The 19207-nt window shown below is 52.2% G+C and overlaps 1 protein-coding gene across 6 annotated transcripts in view; it reads right to left on the minus strand.

Moving 5' to 3' along the window:
- SETD5 (SET domain containing 5) overlaps window positions 1–19207 on the minus strand; it is an 83279-nt gene that overhangs the window by 25339 nt on the left and 38733 nt on the right. For all 6 annotated transcript variants that reach the window (XM_090021658.1, XM_090021657.1, XM_090021655.1 and 3 more), the window contains 8 exons: window positions 18213–18455; window positions 10794–10942; window positions 10183–10300; window positions 9639–9748; window positions 9104–9350; window positions 8838–8915; window positions 2225–2488; window positions 1153–1473 (listed from right to left, as the gene is read on the minus strand). In XM_090021658.1, coding sequence (XP_089877784.1) covers window positions 1153–1473; window positions 2225–2488; window positions 8838–8915; window positions 9104–9350; window positions 9639–9748; window positions 10183–10300; window positions 10794–10942; window positions 18213–18455 — 1530 coding nt within the window. The remainder of the gene's footprint in view (window positions 1–1152; window positions 1474–2224; window positions 2489–8837; window positions 8916–9103; window positions 9351–9638; window positions 9749–10182; window positions 10301–10793; window positions 10943–18212; window positions 18456–19207) is intronic.

Genomic DNA, 19207 nt, shown 5'->3' on the forward strand with positions numbered 1-19207 from the left:
CACGGGGCTGTCCTTGGTCCCCTTCTCTTCTCCCCCTGCACTCATCTCTCGGCAATCTCACTTGTAAATACACATTCAGTTACCACTACCAAGCAGCGGACTCAGACCTCTGCTCCAGACCAGAATCCACATTGCACCTCTAGCATCTCATGGAGGAGCAGGTGTCTATCTCAGCTCGAGAGGGCAAAAAGAGCCCCCACTCCTCCATCCCTGCCCCCTCAATGCCTCTGTACTGGCCATCACTTCCACCAGTTATTCAAGCCTGTGGCTTGGGACTCTTCAGTCTGGACCTCTGCTGATGTGCTCCCATCCCAGCTACATTTAAGGCTTGGAGACTCTTTCTGCATAGCCACTCCGGCACAGCCTTTCCCGTCCTGCTGCATCACTAGAGCTTTCCTCCAGGCTTTCAGCATTTTGCCGATTACTGAAACCTCCCTGGCCCTGGCCTTGACAAAAGCACCTTGGCAGCACCAGTTTGGAGGTATGCAGTTCTCAGCTCATCGCCCTTGCTCCACAGGCCCTCCCCCAGGCTCCCCCTTTTCTCTCTCTCTCCCCAACGTGCTGCGTGTACTTCTGAAGCGCTTCACAGCCTGCCTCAACCCTACTTATCACTTTATCTAGCAGAGAGGCATCTACTCCCTCCTGCCTTTGGCATCACATTTGTAAACACACCACTCAATACTTTCCCCCACGCTGCCCTCGCGCTTGGGAAGAAGCTCCCTGTGAACACCCACAGAGCTGTCTCAGTGTCTTCCTTCAAATCCCTCCTCTGCTTTCATGCCTACAAAACCCTGACAGAGGCTGGGCTGCTGCTGTGTGCTGAGGGCACTGCCCATCCTGTGGACCCAAGCTGTCGCTGTTTTCTTGGGCTCCAGTCTGCATCGATCTTTCCGTATTCTTGTCTGATACTTCCATTATAAGCTCTCTGGGGAGGGGAACGTCTTTGTTCCGTGTTCGTACAACGCCCAGCACAGCAGGGCCCTAGGCCACGACTGGAGCTCCCAGCTGCAATGGTAATACAACCAAGAAGGATAATTCCACGCATCAGATCAATTGCGAGCCTCCCACAACTCGCTTTCCATTTCCCAGTCCGTCTGAGGGGCCCTGCAGCACCCAGCCCCTCCCAGTGTAGGAGTCTGGCTCCCCACTTACCTTTTTAGTTTTGGGGTATTTCCCTGTGGCCCGGCTGGACTGAGCACCCACAGGCAGGATCACAGCTGGGTCAGGCCCCACCAGGTGCCTGTTTTCTCCTGGACATTCTGTGGTGCTGATGTCTGCTGTGGTTAACAAGCTGACACTGCTTCCCTCTTCAGGAACAGCTTGGGAGAGCTCAGCTTGCTGGGAACTGGCCTGCTTCTGCCTTCTCAACCTTTGTGCTGAACTAGTCCGGTACCGGGAAAAGCGGCTTTTGGGACGAGGCCTGGAAGGTTTGGCTGGAGCTGGTTTAGTGACCAGCTTCTCTGGAACTGCATCCTACAACACGAACCTGCCATCAGTCGCAGCACTTCTATGGCTCCTTCCCCCTCCCACCTTCTTTCTGCACACACAAGTGAGGAACGATGGGGTTACGCGCTGGTGCCGATGAGGTGGTCCCTACTGGCACTAGGCAGGGCAATGGCTCTGAGAATACCTAGGAAAGGCTGGAAAAAAATCACGTTTGTGCCTCAGTTGACTCCCCCCATCTGCAGGAAAGGGCACCTACGGACTGACATAGCTAGGCGTGATCTCAGTCTCAGCCAGAGACACATCAGGAAAAAGCAACACAAGGCTTGCCTCCTTTTAGCAAGTAACTGCCCAGCTGTGGGCTTTGTGGGCAGAGATCTAATCCCAGATGATGCCTCCGGCTCCCACATGGGAGACGTGCGGCCAATTGGCCAACAAGCATTTAGAAGCAAATACTTTGTTGTTCCAGCTGGACGTCACTTCAATGCACTAAGATGGAGGTTTCCCGACAGCAGGTTGTAATGACGCATCTCGGGTCTTAGGTGGGCCGGCTCTAGCACCCAGCCACTGCTGCTGTTGCTCCTTCTCTCTGCTGCCCAGCTGCAGAGCCACTTGGGTAAAGCCCCGTGTCACCAAAACCCCCACTCCACGGGCCAGACCCAGCCCACGGACTATCTGAATTAAAGAAGGTAAAGCCCCATGGCTCAGATATGACCCCTTTAAAAGGCCTCAAGGGGCAGGGGTTGGTGGAAGCTACAGAACATCCATACCCTCCTCTTACCACTGCCTGGGCAGACCTCCGTGTGTTCACCCCAACACTGCTGCTGCTATTGGAAATGTTTGGAGGGGCTGTACTCAACGCTGGGCTGCTGTCTTCAATTTCAGGAGTGTCTGTTTTTATTTCCTCCAGCTCAGAGGCCTCAGGGTTAGCAGGAAGCTCCGTGTCTGTGCTGCTCCTGTCTGAGGGCTGCTCTCGCCTCCTCTTCCTCTTTTCCAAGTTTTCAAACATGTGCATGATGGCTTCCACTTTCCTCTCTTCCCGGGACTAAGGCACAAAAGAAAGGGTCAGATCAGCTCTGTGGGCAAGAACAGCATCCTCACACGTCTGCTCAGTGACCAGGGGCAGCAGGGTTGCTTGCCCACATTAGGCTACGTGGCACCTATGCTTACGGTTCAGAAACGTAACGCAAGAGTTATCAGGGACACACATGCTGGTCTGAATAACTAAAGTGCATGAGATGGAGAAGACAGACTGAAGAGGCAAGGTAGAGAAAACAACAAGTATCAGAGGCTGATGGAGAGAAAAAGGGAAAGGGCAAGTGATATTTGTGTCCCGAAGCAATGATGCCCAGACCAAGAAGACCTAAATAAAGTGAAGATACTTTGATTCCCAGAGGACAAGGGCCTTATGCTGCAAAGGAAGACAAAGGCTGCTACTCCAAGGGGCAGACAAAGACATGAGTTAGCTGGAACTAGGTCAGCAGTGGAAGGCCAAAGCAAGGAGGGAGGGGGGAGATATTTATTAGACAGGTGGAAAAGAAAGTAAAAGCTCCATTGCTGAGTTGCCTTATTTTCACATGCAAATATTTCTGGTTCAGGAGCAGAAATGGAACATACAGGGCAATGCTGGGACTAGGGGGTCAGTACACACTTCCACAGTGCCTCTACACAAATGCTCATAGTATGGGAAACAAGCAGGAGAAACTCACCCTCCTGCCAGCTGACACCAGCCCGGACATAGTGGGGATTACGGAAACGTGGTGGGACACAACGCGTGACTGGGCGGTGAATGTCAAGGGCTATAGGCTGTACAGGAGGGCCAGGATAGGAAAGAGTGGTGGGGGCATGGTGCTCTACATTAAGGAGGAATACACATCCTCGTCAATTAGCAAGGAGCCAGGGGAGGGGCACTCTGAAGTGCTTTGGGTTAGAGTACAAGGCAGTCGAGGGGAAAGAGACTTAACGGTGGGAGTCTACTACCGACCTCCCAACCAGGGGGAAGAGCTTGACCAGGATTTCTTCGGTCAGCTCACAGAGGTAGTGAAGGCTAAGGATGTGGTAGTCATGGGGGACCTGAACTTCCCGGACATCTGCTGGGAAGAGCAGTCAGCCACGTCTGACCGCTCACGTCGGTTCTTGGCCAGAGTGCAGGACCTCCACCTAACCCAGGAGGTGCACAGCCCCACCGGGGGAGACGCCTTGTTGGACCTAGTGCTGGCCACGGGTGATGACCTGGTGAGGGGGCTGCGGGTGCTCGACCCCCTGGGCGACAGCGATTATCGCCTGCCGGGATTCACTATCCATCGCAAGGTGGCAAAGGCCGGCAGTAAGGCAGCAGCCCTATTTCAGGAGGGCAAACTTCAATGAGCTAAGAAGGATAGTTGGGGAAGCACTGAGGACCCAGACGGGAGGGGAGCCAGGTGTCCAAGGAGACAGGTCGCTCCTCAAGGAGACGATCCTCCAAGCCCAAAGGAAGGTAACCCCAATGAGGATCAAAGGGAGCAGGAGGGCACACAAGCCTCCGTGGCTCACCAAAAGGGAATGTCTCCTTGCTAAAAGGGAGGAGTACATCCGATGGAAAGAAGGGGTCATCACCAGGGATGACTATACTGCGGTCGCTCAGGGATGTGGGGGGGGGCAGTCAGGAAGGCCAAGGCAGAGATGGAATTAGGACTAGCTTCTCAGATTAAGGACAATAAGAAGTCCTTCTTTAAATACACAGGGGGTAAAAAGAAGGTTCCAGGTAATGTGGGGCCCTTGCAGGACGCGTTGGGAAATTTGGTCGTCACACTGGACGACAAAGCCAACGTTTTTAACGATTTCTTTGCCTCCGTCTTCCTAAGTAGGGACCACAACAGTCACTTCCCTGCTGGGCCCCCCTCGGGCCCCGGGGGAGGCACACCTGGGCCAAGGGTTAGTGAGGAATTAGTTAGGGACCTTCTGGAGGGGCTGGGCGTATTCAAGTCAGCCGGCCCGGACGATCTCCACCCTAGAGTTCTAAAGGAACTGGCCAAGGTCGTTGCAGGACCCCTGGCACGGCTTTACGAGCACTCGTGGTGCTCTGGTGTGGTGCCAGAGGATGGAAGAGGGCCAACGTGGTTCCAATCTTCAAAAAGGGGAAGAAGGAGGACCTGGGAAAACTATAGGCCAGTCAGTCTTACCTCAATCCTAGGCAAGCTGTTTGAGAAAATTATTCTGGCACACATCCAGGAGGGGCCAGCTGGGGACTGCATGCTTAGGGGAAACCAACACGGGCTCATCAGTGGCAGGTTCTGTCAGACCAACCTGGTGGCCTTTTACGATCAGATCACCAGATCATTGGATGCAGGGGTAGCAGTGGACATCGTCTTCCTGGACTTCCGGAAGGCCTTCGACACTGTCTCTCGCCCCGTTCTCATTAAGAAACTGGGGGCTGTGGTGTAGACACCCACACAGTCAAATGGGTCGCCAACTGGCCAGAGGTCCGCACCCAGAGGGTGGTGGTGGATGGGTCCTTCTCAGCCTGGAAGGACGTGGGCAGTGGGGTCCCCCAGGGCTCGGTCCTCGGGCCCGCACTGTTCAACATCTTCAACAGTGATTTGGACGAGGGGGTAAAAAGCACCCTGTTCAAATTTGCTGATGACACTAAGATGTGGGGGATGTGGGCACACTAGAAGGAAGCAACAGGCTACAATCAGACCTAGACAGGTTACAAGGGTGGGTGGATGAGAACAGGATGGGATTCAACACAGACAAGTGCAAGGTGATGCACCTGGGGAGGAACAACCGGCACCATACCTACAGGTTGGGGAACTCCCCTCTTGTCAGCACGGGGGCGGAAAGGGATCTGGGGGTCATCATTGACTCCCAGATGAACATGGGCCGGCAGCGTGGGGATGCAGTCAGGAAGGCCAACTGTACCTTGTCATGCATCCACAGATGCATCTCGAGCAGGTCCAGGGAGGTGATCCTCCCCCTCTATGCAGCACTGGTGGGGCCGCAGCTGGAGTACTGCGTCCAGCTCTGGGCGCCGCACTTCAAGAGGAATGTCGACAGCATGGAGAGGGTCCAGAGGAGGCCACTCGTATGATCAGGTGGCAGCAGGGCAGGCCCTACAAGGAGAGGCTACAGGACCTGAACCTGTTCAGCCTCCACAGGAGAAGGTTGAGGGGGATCTTGTGGCCTGTTATAAACTAGTCAGGGGGGATCAGCAGGCGCTGGGGGAGTCCCTGTTCCCCCGAGCACTGCCAGGAGTGACCAGGAATAACGGTCACAAGCTGGCAGAGGGTAGATTGAGGCTAGATATCAGGAGGCGCTACTTCACGGTCAGGGCGGCTAGGGTCTGGAACCAGCTTCCAAGAGAAGTGGTGCTGGCTCCTACCCTGGGGGTCTTTAAGAGGAGGTTGGATGAACACCTTGCTGGGGTCGTTTGACCCCAGTACTCTTTCCTGCCATGGCAGGGGGGTCGGACTAGGTGATCTGCTCAGGTCCCTTCCGACCCTAGAAACTATGAAACTATAAATGGAAGATAAATAAAAAGGTAGGCGCACATGAGGTAGGCCCTGAAGGAGAAACAATATTTAAATAATATTGCAGGGGCAAGACACCCAGAGTCTTGCCCCTGCACTCAGGTTCAGACTGATCACCACATTTGCAGTCAGGAAGGAATTTTACCCCACGGTCAGACAGGTACAGACCTGCGGATGGGTGGGGGTTACCCTCCTCAGTAGTGGGGGGCATGACCTTCTACTCGGGACCTCGGGGGGCCATATATCGACAACATTTCAGAGAAGCAGGACATTGGCTGCCGTGGTTCCCCTGCTTTACCTGTGGCAGGTATAGGTGTGAGGTCTGCGTTGTGTCAGGGCTGAGGGTAGTTTTATGTAGAGTTTAGATTATGGTTTGCCTGGGACGGTTTGGACAGGGCTGATCCTATCTTAGGCAGGGAGCTGAACTAGATGACCTTCTAGCCTCACTTTTCTATGACACTATGACGCCAGGGGTTTGCTCATGTCAGGACCAAATGGACAAGTAGTCTGATACCACTGGAAATAAGTTTTGTGACTTGAGAGTACTAAAGACAAGTTAATCAAAGATGTTTCTGGTGCTAAGTGCAAGCAAAGAAAACAAAGAATGATTTGGGAGACCAGCTTAGAGAAGAGGGGATTGATTGCAAGTTATTGGGACCCTGAAATATTTCATAATGAGAGAACACTGCTCGAATATGATTGTCTCCACCAAAGAGATCAACATCCTGGCTTTAAAATTGGCCTTACGCTAGGAAGAAGAGGAGCTTTTATTTAATCCCCAAAACTTTGTCTGCATCTCTGACTGATCACTTGGCATAACCATGTCACAGGTCTTTCACCATGGAGGACTCTTTACCCTGGAATTCAGTATCTGTAGTCCCAGTTTAACAAAATGATCTTTTGAGCTCGCTACAAAACCCATCTGCTTGAGTAAACAGCCAAGGCAGGCTGCATCTGGGGCACATGAAAAGTCCAAGCTTTTGAACTGTAATCTGCTGGCTGGTGGAAAACGAACAGCCGCTACAGACTACACACATTTTTCTTTTTGTCTTTAGTCCTTGGCAAGAATGTAGCCCAGGAGATGTCCATCCCATGTCCATACATAAAATAAACAGTTCTTAATTATGCAGAAAACTTTATGATCCAGAAAACCACCCCAGATGCTACAACAAACAGACTACCACTTCTCTGGAAGAGTGGCAAGGAAAACAAGTAGACTTCAGCATTGATTCAAAGGGTTCCTCAAAGGCTTGAAGATTAAGAGTAATCATACCATAAATTATATCAGTGAAGGCTGCAGTAAGAGGGTAGCAAAACCAGCGTACGAACGGTGTGTTATCGAGGTCTTGGGGGACTAAGAACTTTTACAGGTATTTGTGACAAAACAGGACCTACTATTAAAAGAGATGGGGAATTCCTGAGGACTCCAAAAGTACCGAGAGAAACATGTCAAACTATTTTCTTTAACACAATAATGCCCAATAAAGCATGAATAATCTGAATGTATATGGATAACACTGTATGGACAATCTTCAACCTGGAGTATTAGGTAGCTACATAAGGGCTGTGCTGGAGGGAATTTAGAGAAAAAGATGAGCTCAGGGCACCAGAAGAACTAAAATGTGAAGGAAGACTAACATAGCTAAATGTGTGCATGCTTGGCTAGACTACAACCAAGGAGGAAAGCAGAAGAACAATGTGAGAGTCACCTACATTTTTTTTTTTTTATTTGAGGTGCTTATGTACTAGGAAGGAGGACTAGCTCTCAAAAGAAGATCACAGAATCAATGAGTTGGAAGGGATCCGGACAGATCATCTAGTCTGACCCCATGGGCAGGAAGGAGCACTGGGGGTGGCAGGGGTCATAAGACCCCAGCCAGGTGCCTATCCAGTCTCCTCTCCAGGGAAGGTGAGAGCACCACCTCTCTGGGAAGCCTATTCTAGGCTCTGGCCACCCTTACTGTGAAGTAGTTCTTCCTAATATCCAACCTAAACCTCTCCTCCCTCAGCTTGTGACCATTGTTCCTGGTGACCCCAAGGGCGGCCCTGGTGAACAGACTTTCCCCGAGTCCCTGCTGCTGGCCCCTGATAAGGTTGTAGGCAACCACAAGATCCCCCCTCAGTCTCCTCTTGTGGAGACTGAAGAGATTCAGGTCCCTCAGCCTCTCCTCATTGGGCTGGCCATGGAGGCCCTCAACCATACGAGTGGCCTCCTCTAGACCCTCTCCAGGTTCTCCACGTCCCTCCTGAAGTGCGGCGCCCAGAACTGGACACAGGACTCCAGCTGCGGCCTGACCAGCGCTGCACAGAGGGGGAGCAAGACCTCTCGGGACCTGTTAGTGATGCCCCTGTTGATGCAGGACAGGGTGCGGTCGGCTCTGCCTATTGCTTCGTCGCACTGGCGACTCATATTCATCCTGGAGTCAGTCCTGACTCCAAGATCCCTCTCTGCCTGTGTGCTGCCGAGAGGGGCAGCCCCTAACCTATAACCATAATGCTGGTTCCCTCTCCCCAGGTGCAGCACCCCGCACTTGTCCTTGTTGAACCGCATCCTGTTCAGATCCGCCCATTTCTCCAACCTATCCAGGTCCGCCTGGATGCGGTCCCTGCCAAAGATGAAGAACAGGACAAAACTAAATTTAAAAAAATAAAAAGGGGTTTGCTGATGGAAAGTTTTAGCTCTGGAACAGCCTCTCTAATTCAGTCCCCCCGCTTGTTGTGCATGGGCATCCTGGGAATGCAGAGGGTATTTCTGTTCTGTCAATGGGCAAGGGCTGCTCCGAGTTCAAAAACACAACACAAGAGAAGCAACCCATCTTCGCAGGAGGACCTGCTCCAACTGTCACCAAAATGCAAGACTCAGATCAGAGTGGAAGAGGTACTTGCCCGTCTGCTGTGTGCCAAGGCTCCCTGCTCATCTGCAGCTTCCTCTTTCTCCTCTTGCTTCTCTTCCTTGTCTGCAGCCTGAAAAGCAACATCGGTCACAACCACAACATGAAAATAAGGCCATATGAAACCTACAGGGTATCCCACTACCCACTAAGTGGTATCCCACTAAGGTAAGATACAAGGACAGGCCTCTGCCTCTGGTACCAGACTTCTCCCTCGGGAGTGACCATGCCTCTGACACGCTAAGTCGTCAGGGAATTTACCTCAGTGTCACTGGCTGCAGCGGGTCCCTCGGGAACCTCCTCGGCCTGCTGACTGCTGTTCTCATCAGACGCGATGCCCTGCTGCTCCATCTCCAGCTCCTTCCGACGGGCTTTCCGACGCCGTGTTTCTGCCCCAAGCAGTGTGCCTAGCACAGGTGGAGGTAGGTGTTCCGCAGCATTCGGGCTTCGCTTCTGTACCGGGCAGTTCCGGTTCCCCTTGTGACATGCACAGTCCACTTTATAGTTGCTGCTCCAAAGACACAAACATATCAGCATCACTCCACTTCTCATACCCCAACAGGGATATTCAAAGTATCCCCTACCACGGGTCACACCTTGTTCCGAAGCAGAGACCCTGCCACCTTCCGGCCTCTGCTGCAGAAGACCGCAGCATAACTAGGTGAGATACAAACCCAGGAAAGTGCAACTTGGTAGAAAATGGAGCAAAATGTAGGAAGTGAGGAAGGGGCTGTAGGAAAAGGAAGATATCCAGGCCAGAGAGCAGTGCAGAGTTTCTGGGTGAGGAGGCACTCACCAGATGTTGTACTCGTAGTCAAAGGCAATGGTGACCTCTGCATCCTTGGCAATGGTGGCAACAGCATAGATACATAGGTGGATCATTCCATCAGCAATCACATGACGAACCTCCAGAAACAAAGCAGAGAGAGAGACTGACGTCTCCACAAGAGATGTGATCTGTGTCCAGAGGGTGGAGGTCTCCTCCCCAGAAGAGTTCCTGCCTGCCACACTACAATTACCACTTTCCTTGACCTCGCTTATCCTCCACCTTTTCCTGTTTTAGCCCAATTCCCAAGCCCTGGCCAGGGGGAAGCTGTAGCGGGAGCTGTTCCTTCCTGAGAAAGGCTCTGCATTCCCCGACCTATTTTTTCCTTGCTTCCAGCCTAAGAGCCATGCAGCCCTTGGAGGGGTGTTCTCCCTTCTTTTCTTTTACTGGCACTGCTTGGGGCTGTTGAATTCATTCCGAACCCGGATGCTTGCGTAAGTGATTCCAGTAAGCCTAACAATGAAGTCTGTGCACTCCAGACCTGCACTTCCACTCAGGGGAGCTGGAGGCTTACCTCTGCATTTGGTGTGCAGGAACGCCTGATGAACCGGGCATCATTGCCAAAGGTGCGGGCATCCACACACATCTCAACACCGTTGAACTTGGAGTAGAACAGCACGAAGGGGTACGGCCTGGGGGAGCAGCAGAAATTCTCATAACCCCTCAGTCCCAATTCCCACCGCAGCCATGGCCACTACCCCCTGCTTTACAGGGTGTGGACACAGGTAAACTGGGACCTCTTCCAGCTTTAACCGTGGACAAAGCAGTGTTAAAGTTGAACCAGTTTTGTTTGAATTGTTCTTGGCTCATCGCATGTAACAGCACGTGCCCTTCTGGAACTTTCCTCTTTTCAAGGGGACAAAAGGTACTGTGTGTCCACACCCAAAGGCACTGCACAGAGAGGACCCCTTCCCATCGCTTTGCTCATCCAGGGGTGACGCAGCTCCTAGCTCATGACAAGGCACCTAGCCCAAAGAGGCTTGTGTTCTGGAAATGGGCAGACCTGCCTGCATTGCGGTACCACTGCCAGCCCCTCCCAGTAGCACCCACAGTCTGATGCAGGGTGCGCTCCTGCCAAGGTGCCCAGTGAATCATGCCCCACTGGTCACTGCATCGTACTCTTACTTTTTGAAGAAATGCCCATTGACCTCGAATTGCTGCCGTAACATAACCTTCCCACGATACTCAATGATCAGTGTGTCTAGTGCCAGGTCTCTTGCTGCCCTCAGGATCTTCCGGTGCTTCTGAACTCGAGTCACTCTCCCCAGCTGCAACTGCAAGGGAGACCAGAACAGTGCATGGGAATGCAGAACAAACCCTGGGCCACAGCCCTGTGGCTGCTCTATGATCCACATGAGAACAAGCCTGTTGCCAGTACCAGCACGTGAGCTCTGATCACCTCAGTACACAGGATATCCCAACACAGACACCTGCCTATAGACAGCAGCCATGAGACAACACCTGCTCAGCCAAGTAGGGAACCGTAACCTTGCTTACCTGACACACTCTAAGCAGGTTCATTATACAGAGTACTTCAGCCTGCTTGTGGCTTGGAGGCAGAACCAGGGCTGCCAGTCACTGGCAGAAGAGCACCCTACCTCCTGAGCATCTCTGAGGCTGAGATCCCTTCCACAGACTGGATGCCTCAAGTCTTTCCCACGTTACAGATCAGGTGAAACATGCTCAGAGGAAGATGCACATCCCTGTCTTTTGCAGAGCATGGGCGAATCCACCTGACAAGCCCAGCACTTTGGCTGGCAGTTTCTATCTTCGCTGTGGATTGTTTGTTTGTCTCCGGTGAGGCTGGATCTGTGGACATTAGTACTTGAAGAAAGAGGATTTTTTTGGGAAACATTAACCAGTCTCAGTGGCAAGGTACACAGATCCATTACCGTGGGATATTCACAACAGCAGGACTCTGGCAGGGGCTTGCACTCATAAAATGAAACTAGTAGGTAGTAAGTTAAAAAACTAAAAGGAAGTTTTTTCCCTCCCCCACACGGCCTGGAACTCGCTGCCACCCGATGCGCTGGAAGCTGAGAATTTAGCAAGATTCAAAAAGGGTTACGTGGCCTCTGAATCAGAACTTCCCAGCCCCTAAATGCCAGAGTCTGAAAGTGGGAGAAGAATAGTGGAAAAAGACCCTGTTCACTCTCCCTTCCAGCACCCAGTCCCTGCCATTGTGATACTGGCCAAGGTAGACCTATGGCCTGACCCAGTACATGACAGTTCTTTCTTTTCTTACATATAGCAGCAAAATCTTTCTTTAACCATGGACTTCATTACAAGATAGGATACATCTAAACATCCCCTTTACCTTCCTACAAAAGGACAACAAAGGCGTGGGGAAATGAAGGGCCATCTGAAGCAGGATGGTTGTGGGCAGAGCCTGGCGAATTTCTGGTGACTTTCCAGGCCGAGGGCTGTGTCCCTGTCTCCATACAGCTCCATACAGGAGACGGGCCTGCCTGCCCAGTTTGTCAGTCCTCCTAAGGATTCGGTTTTGATCTCAACTGAATCAACAACTTTGCTTCAATGTATAAGGGGAAAAATGTCATGATAGCTGTCAAGAGTAGCTAGCCAAACAAAGAGCACAAGACTGGGTCTTACTGAAGAAAACTCTGAACTTTCCTCATTAAAAAATCCTCACCCAATTGGAAGTAGACCTGGGAAGGTCTACTGCAATGGCTAAGCAGCATCCCACTGCCTTCTGCACAAGTTCAATTTAGTTATTGCTGTATAAAGAATAAGGCGAGATGAAGGCCTATGTCCCAAGACAGCATGTCATGTTGGGATGTGTATGGCAGCATTCCTTGACCGTGCTGAAAACACTTTATTACAGACAATTCTCTTTATTGAACACACTTGTACACTAAGAAAAATCTCTCCTTGAAGCGCTCATGGCTGAGTTTCCCTGAGTAAGCATGGCAGTTAAACCATGGCCTCTGCCACAACCAGAGGCCTGCTGACTTCTCTTATGCATCCTGAGAACAGTTACGATTTGTTCAAATATTTATCAGAAGCCTGTCTGGTTCCAGGAGGAGGACTGATCTTGCCATAGCAGACCTCCTCCGTGCAACACTGCCAGTGCTAGGTTATTCAGGCCTAAATGCCACAACTTCTGTCACTAGACAAGCACACAGTGTCCCTCTGCACACTCTTCCATCCACCTGGAGGGAACTGGAAAAGGAAAGACACACAACACAGACCCTGACCAACTTTGCAAAATTCAGTTCACCACCTCAAAGCTCTGCCTGTCCCCAGCTCTCTGAGGCTAGAAATCAGAAGGGGAGTAGCGGACAGTTGTCACGCTCCGATTTGAAATGGAGGAGAGAGGATTTAATTCCTGTTGTGGCTTCTTCATGGATTACTGACCCTGGGAACAGGACAAAGCCGCCTGCGAAATTCATCTCCAGAGGTACGCCTTAGCCGTCTGTGGTCTAACACCCGAGACCTGCTTGGCAAGCCTGTGCATGCCAGGACAACAGAGAGCAGCTAATAACCCTGTCTGCACTCTGGGCAAAGAGGCATTTTTCCTTGTCATTTATGGACTGCTTCGACTCGTCAAACGGCTTACATCTCTTTCCGTAATGCCTGCTAGGAGCCAGGACTGCGAGTCAACTTCGCTGATGACTCTGAAAAGTTTCTGCCCTCCACAAGGTTCCTGGTGTGCCACTGAGAACGTGATCTGTCTGAACACCTGACCCCAGGGGCCGAGCATCAACACACCTGCGTGAAGCACCTGGCTCAGAGAGAAACCCGTGCGCCACACATGCTTCAGGTTCAGCAGGATTATACCTGCAACGCCACCTGCCAATGGAAGCCCAGCAGCGAAAGCATGCAGGGCACTCACGGAGGCAGATGACACGCCAAGTTTGCCTGCTTATCTATTTTTGACAAACAGATGCCTTCTATGCGTTTGCATGCTCAGAGGAGCAGGCTGCGATGATGTCTTGGCTTGCCCACCTGTGACGGGCCTTTATTACTGGCGATTACCCCCTCTTACAGGTAAAAGAGGAGAACTCTTTCACAAGAAAGAGATCAGAGAGCCACTGTGGACAGTTTGCTAAAAACATCAGCTCAGCAGACATCAAAAAGACAAACAGCATGTCAGGGATTATTAGGAAGGAAACTGTAAGGAAAACTGAAAGTGTCATTATGCCCCTTTATAAATCTGTGGCACATTCACACCTTGGATACTCTACCCAGTTCTGGTCCCCACACCTCCAAAAAGATATAGAAGAACTGGAGAAGGTCCAGAGAAGAGCAACAAGAATGATAAGTAGGATGCAGGGGCTTTCATACGAGGAGAGACTACAGAGGCCAGGCCTGTTCAGCTTAGGTGAGATGCTTGAGGGGGGACATGAGAACAGTTTACAAAATACTAAATGGAAGAAAAAGTCACTAGGGATTTATTATTTACTCTCTACCCCAATACAATAAACCAGTAGGTAGCAAGTTTAAAGCCAACAAAAGGAAGTTCTTTTTCATACAGGCCATAACTGAGGTGTGGAACTCACTGCCAGATGATGTTGTGGAAGCTGAGAGCTTAGCCAGATTCACAAAGGGACTGCACAATTCTTGGAGGAAAGGGTTATCAGTAGCTATTGAGCATGGGAGTTAAGTGTACAGCCTCTGCAGCAGAAAGTCCTAGACCCTAAATGGTGGAAGCTGCAAGCAGGAGAAACACAGCAGAAAGCGCCTTGGCAGACCCTGTTCAGTGCCTTCCAGCATCCGCTCTTTGCCCCTGTGCAACACAGACCTATTTCACGTGCCATGGCATCAGGGGCTTCTGCCCATCACGGAAATTATAAGCCTCCCCACCAACTAGGGATCTTGGAGTCATTACTGACTCCAAGATGAACATGAGCCGACAATGCGAGGCCATGGTTGGTAGGGCTAACCGGACCCTGTCGTGCATCCACAGGTGCATCTCCAGCAGGTCCAGGGAGGCGATTCTCCCCCTCTATGTGGCACTGGTCAGGCCGCAGCTGGAGGACTGCGTCCAGTTCTGGGCGCCACACTTCAGGAGGGATGCGGACAGCATGGAGAGGGTCCAGAGGAGGCCACTTGCATGGTCAGGGGGCAGCAGGGCAGGCCCTACGGGGAGAGGCGACGGGACCTGAACCTGTTCAGCCTCCACAAGAGAAGGCTGAGGGGGGATCTAGTGGCCTGTTACAAACTAGTCGGGGGGGACCAGCAGGCATTGGGGGAGTCCCTGTTCCCCCGAGCATTGCCAGGAGTGACCAGGAATAACAGTCACAAGCTGGCAGAGGGTAGACTGAGGCTAGATATCAGGAGGCGCGACTTCACGGTCAGGGCGGCTAGGGTCTGGAACCAGCTTCCGAGAGAAGTGGTGCAGGCTCCTACCCTGGGGATCTTTAAGAGGAGATTAGATGAACATCTTGCTGGGGTCATTTGACCCCAGTACTCTTTCCTACCATGGCAGGGGGTTGGACTAGATGATCTACTCAGGTCCCTTCCGACCCTAGAAACTATGAAACTAAGTGCAGCCAGAACCTCAGTAGAAGGTTCTGGAGGAGGCAGAAGAGAGGCTGCAACCTGGCGCACTTGAGGTAGGTGTGCGCCAGGGTCTCCCTCTGTTGGCATAAGGGGCAGGTGTCGAGGGTGTCTGTAAAGCACTCCAGCTACACGCCTGTGGAGACTGCTCCCTACAGAAGGCGCCAGCTGGGGTCCCTGGTGGCTTGTGGGATCAAGGTGGAGTACAGATCTGTCCACCAAGGACCTGTGTCCCTGCCCTCGCTGTGGGTGCCCCACCACTCGCTGTCAAGGCAGGACTCAAGGACAGGATGATGGACAGTGTGGACCAAGAGTGTGTAGAGCTGGTGGCGGTGGATGGTTCAGAGGCGGAGGAGCTTTGTACCCCCCAGCCTCCTGAGATGGGGGGGCCTGTCGAGGCAGCAATCTCATGACTAGCTCCAGAAGGCTGGGGGATATTGGGAGGCAGGGACTACACTTGCGCAGGACCTGGTGGATGCAGCATGGGCAGCTCCATACACTGGGCCAGCGCAGAGCAATCTGCCCACCTGCGCCTGGCATAGTCCAGGAGGTCTCTGACAAGTGCTGTTGGCTAGGACCACTTTCAGGTGCACCCAGAGCATCTGACACAAGCACCACCATCCTGTGATAGCATGATGGTCCTATGGCCTGACCTAGTGAACGGCAGTTTTTAATGCTCTTAACATCTCCATAACCACCGGGGGAAGCAGCTGTAGGTACCTTCAGTTGTGATCACTGACTTGACAGTAACCAAGAGGCTTCTTTGGTCCAACTGCTTCCGCAGATGCAGCACCAGCTGCTCTTAAGGATGGCTCTCTAATCTTGTCTTGAAACCTCCAGTTAAAGGGATTCCGTGACTTCTCTGGGCAGCTTTTTCCACAGTCTTACTGCTCTTGCAGGAAGCAAGTTTCTTTTGAACTCTGATACAAATTTGCTCTGCTGCTGCTTAAAGCCATGGCCACAAACCCCATGTTTCATGGCTAGGGAGAGCAGTGATCTTGTGTTATGCTGCGATTGGTGCACACAGAGGAACTTTCTTGACTTATAAAATGGGTGTGGAGGGAAGGTATGGTAGAAAGACACTCTGCCTGACAGTTCTCCCATGCCAGGCAGGTGGTTGTCCCCGCTCTGCTGGGAGAAGGAGGTGGAAGGCAGGGATGGCACCTTCAGCAGAAGCTGGGATGAGTAACCAGGATCCTGGGGCTTAGCAGCAACTGGAGGAGACAACCTGATCTTTGGCACCAAAGCTCCACCCTTGTTACACCTGCCCAGGCTGCAAGGGATGAGCATCACAATGTTCTATGCATTCTTGCCTGAAAAAAAAAAACCCCATGCTTTTTCAGAATCAGAACATCCAAAGCCTGGGGTTTTCTGCTTTGCTCTGTCCTGCTATGCTCTGTGAAGGCAAGTGCAGAAGCAGCACTGATCTGGACATACCAGTATGTCTCCCAGGTGCCACCTTGCCCTGCCTTCAGCACTAATTTGGTGTTTAGTGAAACCCCTACTCAGGGAAGGGGCAATGAGCATTTGGAGGCAAAGGTGACTTTGAAAGAGTAAGCCCTCTAATGGGCTGGACTTCTATCTCCCCCCTCCCCATGCAGGCCATTCCAGTCCTCTCAAGGATGGTCTCAGCAGAACTTTCCTCTTTTCTACTTCACAGGACCCACTTGGGCTCGGCAGGCCATCCTGGTGATGGGGTGGGATTGTTAGAAGCGGTGCCCTGAAAGTGTCCCTTCCTGCACTCTGGTGCGGGTGGCATTTGTGCCGCATCCTGACTCCCCTTCCATGGGTAGTGGTAATTTCATAGACATCATCAGGGCTGGAAGGGACCTCGGGAGATCATCGAGTCCAGCCCCCTGCCCAAAGGGCAGGAAGTCAGCTGGGGTCATAGGATCCCAGCAAGATAAGCATCCAATTTACTCTTGAAGGTGTTCAATGTAGGTGCTTGAACCACCTCCGCTGGCAGACTGTTCCAGACCTTGGGGGCTCGGACAGTAAAGAAATTCTCCCTTATGTCTAGCCTGAAACGGTCTTGCAGGAGTTTGTGACCATTCGACCTCGTCATCCCTTGGGGCGCTCTGGTGAACAGACGTTCCCCCAGATCCTGGTGGTCACCCCTGATAAACTTATAGGTGGTAAGCAGGTGGAGGAGGAGGAGGAGCATCTCAGCTCTGCAGTTAGGGGCCTGACTGCCAACACAAGCTAGAGGGACTAAGGAGTGACCTTCTGCTTGGTATGCTGCCCTTCTGGCTTGACGCCCCTCAGGGGGGCTGCAGAAACAACTGTATGCTCCAGACTCGGTCCTTTCCTAATCTTGCCATTTCCTTTCCTGTGGGGAGAAGGCTGCAGAGCAAGCCATCCCCACCTGGGCCACCCGACATTGGCCCCTTTCCTCTTCTGAGAGGGTTCCAGTCTCCCCAAATCCAAAACAGCAAAGGAGGCCTGGGGCTCCCGAGAACTGCAGAGACAGACTGAGGCACACAAGCATCTACAGATCTGCAGTGGGTTGGGACTCTTTGGCAGACAGGCCATGCAGGCAGGGAAGGCTGGCTGAGCCACTAGCTGCTGTGGAGATGGACAAAACTGGAGGCAAGGGATTCCCCTGGTTGCCAGTGACTGACAGGTCTGGTTCTGCCCCCAAGCTGTGCACAGCTGACACCCCCCTGGTAACAGATCTGTGGCCCTTGGCACAAAGCAGAAAATACGATACATCCCAGGCAGGTAGCAAACGCCCCCCTGCTTAGCAACAGTGGCACAGCCGAGCAAGGAAGACGCTTGCACCCATCTGCACAGAGGGTTCCAACTCCCTGGCAAACAGACCTTGGAAGGCTGAACCAAGAGATAAAACCCTCAGCCTAATGTCACGTGAGCCCTGCTGACCTCTCCCATCTGTACTCAGACCTGCCTTCCTCTGCATCTGCTCCTGAAATAATATCACTGCCAGCTCTGGTGCTCTGACCCGCCCTGGAACCTAGGTCCCTGTAGGTCGGCCTCATCCCCTCCCGCATCCATGCTGGTTCTTACCTGCATCTGAGACCCGATAACAGTGTTATTGCAGGCCAGTTCTGTCTTGTTGATTGTGTCTAGCATAGCAGTTTTGCCCACATAGTCTTTGTGAGAGCTCAGGTGCCGTTCCAGGAGGTTCTGCACATCAGCACTGTACTGGTTGGTAAAGGCTTCTTCATATTGATCTGTCCAGAGCCGGATCCGGTTCTCCCACCCCTCAGCTGTGTTCTCATCCAGGGCATGCGCTTCAGAAGGAGAATTCTGCACCAAACAACAAAGGGTGAATGACCAGCACGTGCTGGGAACAGACCTACGTAAAGAGCTCTGGTGGGCTTGCTGGAGAAACACTGAACGGAGACTGATCCGGAGCTAGGAAGTGACCCCATGACCAAACCTGAAGCCCCTCCCAATTACTCGGTGGGCACTGCTCCCAGACTTTTCCCTAGCCAATACCATAAAACTGCTGCATGAGGAGCCATGGATAACCTTGTGCCAGGGGCAAACTACGACTGGGATGATTCTTTGCTGACTGACTAGGTACTGCAAAAGCAGAGGGAAGCATGATGGAGGACAGGAAAAACAGGCAGAAGGGGATGACTCTGCAGTCTTGCCCTATGATCCACCCAGGCATTCCCATGCCACCCAAGAGTGGAAGTGAGAAGAAAGCCCTGTCAGCATACACCAGCAAATAAGCTAAACTAAATATATCAAGGGATGCCAGATCCCTCCCTGGGTCTTCCTGCGTGGAGAAAGAAACTAGATGGGCCACAACGAGGTACATGCCATGTTCTCCTCACCAGTCTTCTGACTACAACTTCCCCTTGCCCACTCTTTGCTTGTCCATATCCTCTCTCACCTTGCCCTCATTCCGTCACCCACAACCACAACAAGGAGGACATAAGAGTTAATGTTTACAATAAGGAGAAACAGGTTAGTGAAAATGCATAGCTGGGTAGAGGCTTAGAAAGGGAAACTCAACACAGAGAGGGAACTGAGAAGGAGAACAGCACAGA

This window comes from Crocodylus siamensis, chromosome 11 (genome assembly GCF_052110815.1).
Source record: "Crocodylus siamensis isolate JL-2025a chromosome 11, ASM5211081v1, whole genome shotgun sequence".
NCBI classification, from domain to species: Eukaryota; Metazoa; Chordata; order Crocodylia; family Crocodylidae; genus Crocodylus; species Crocodylus siamensis.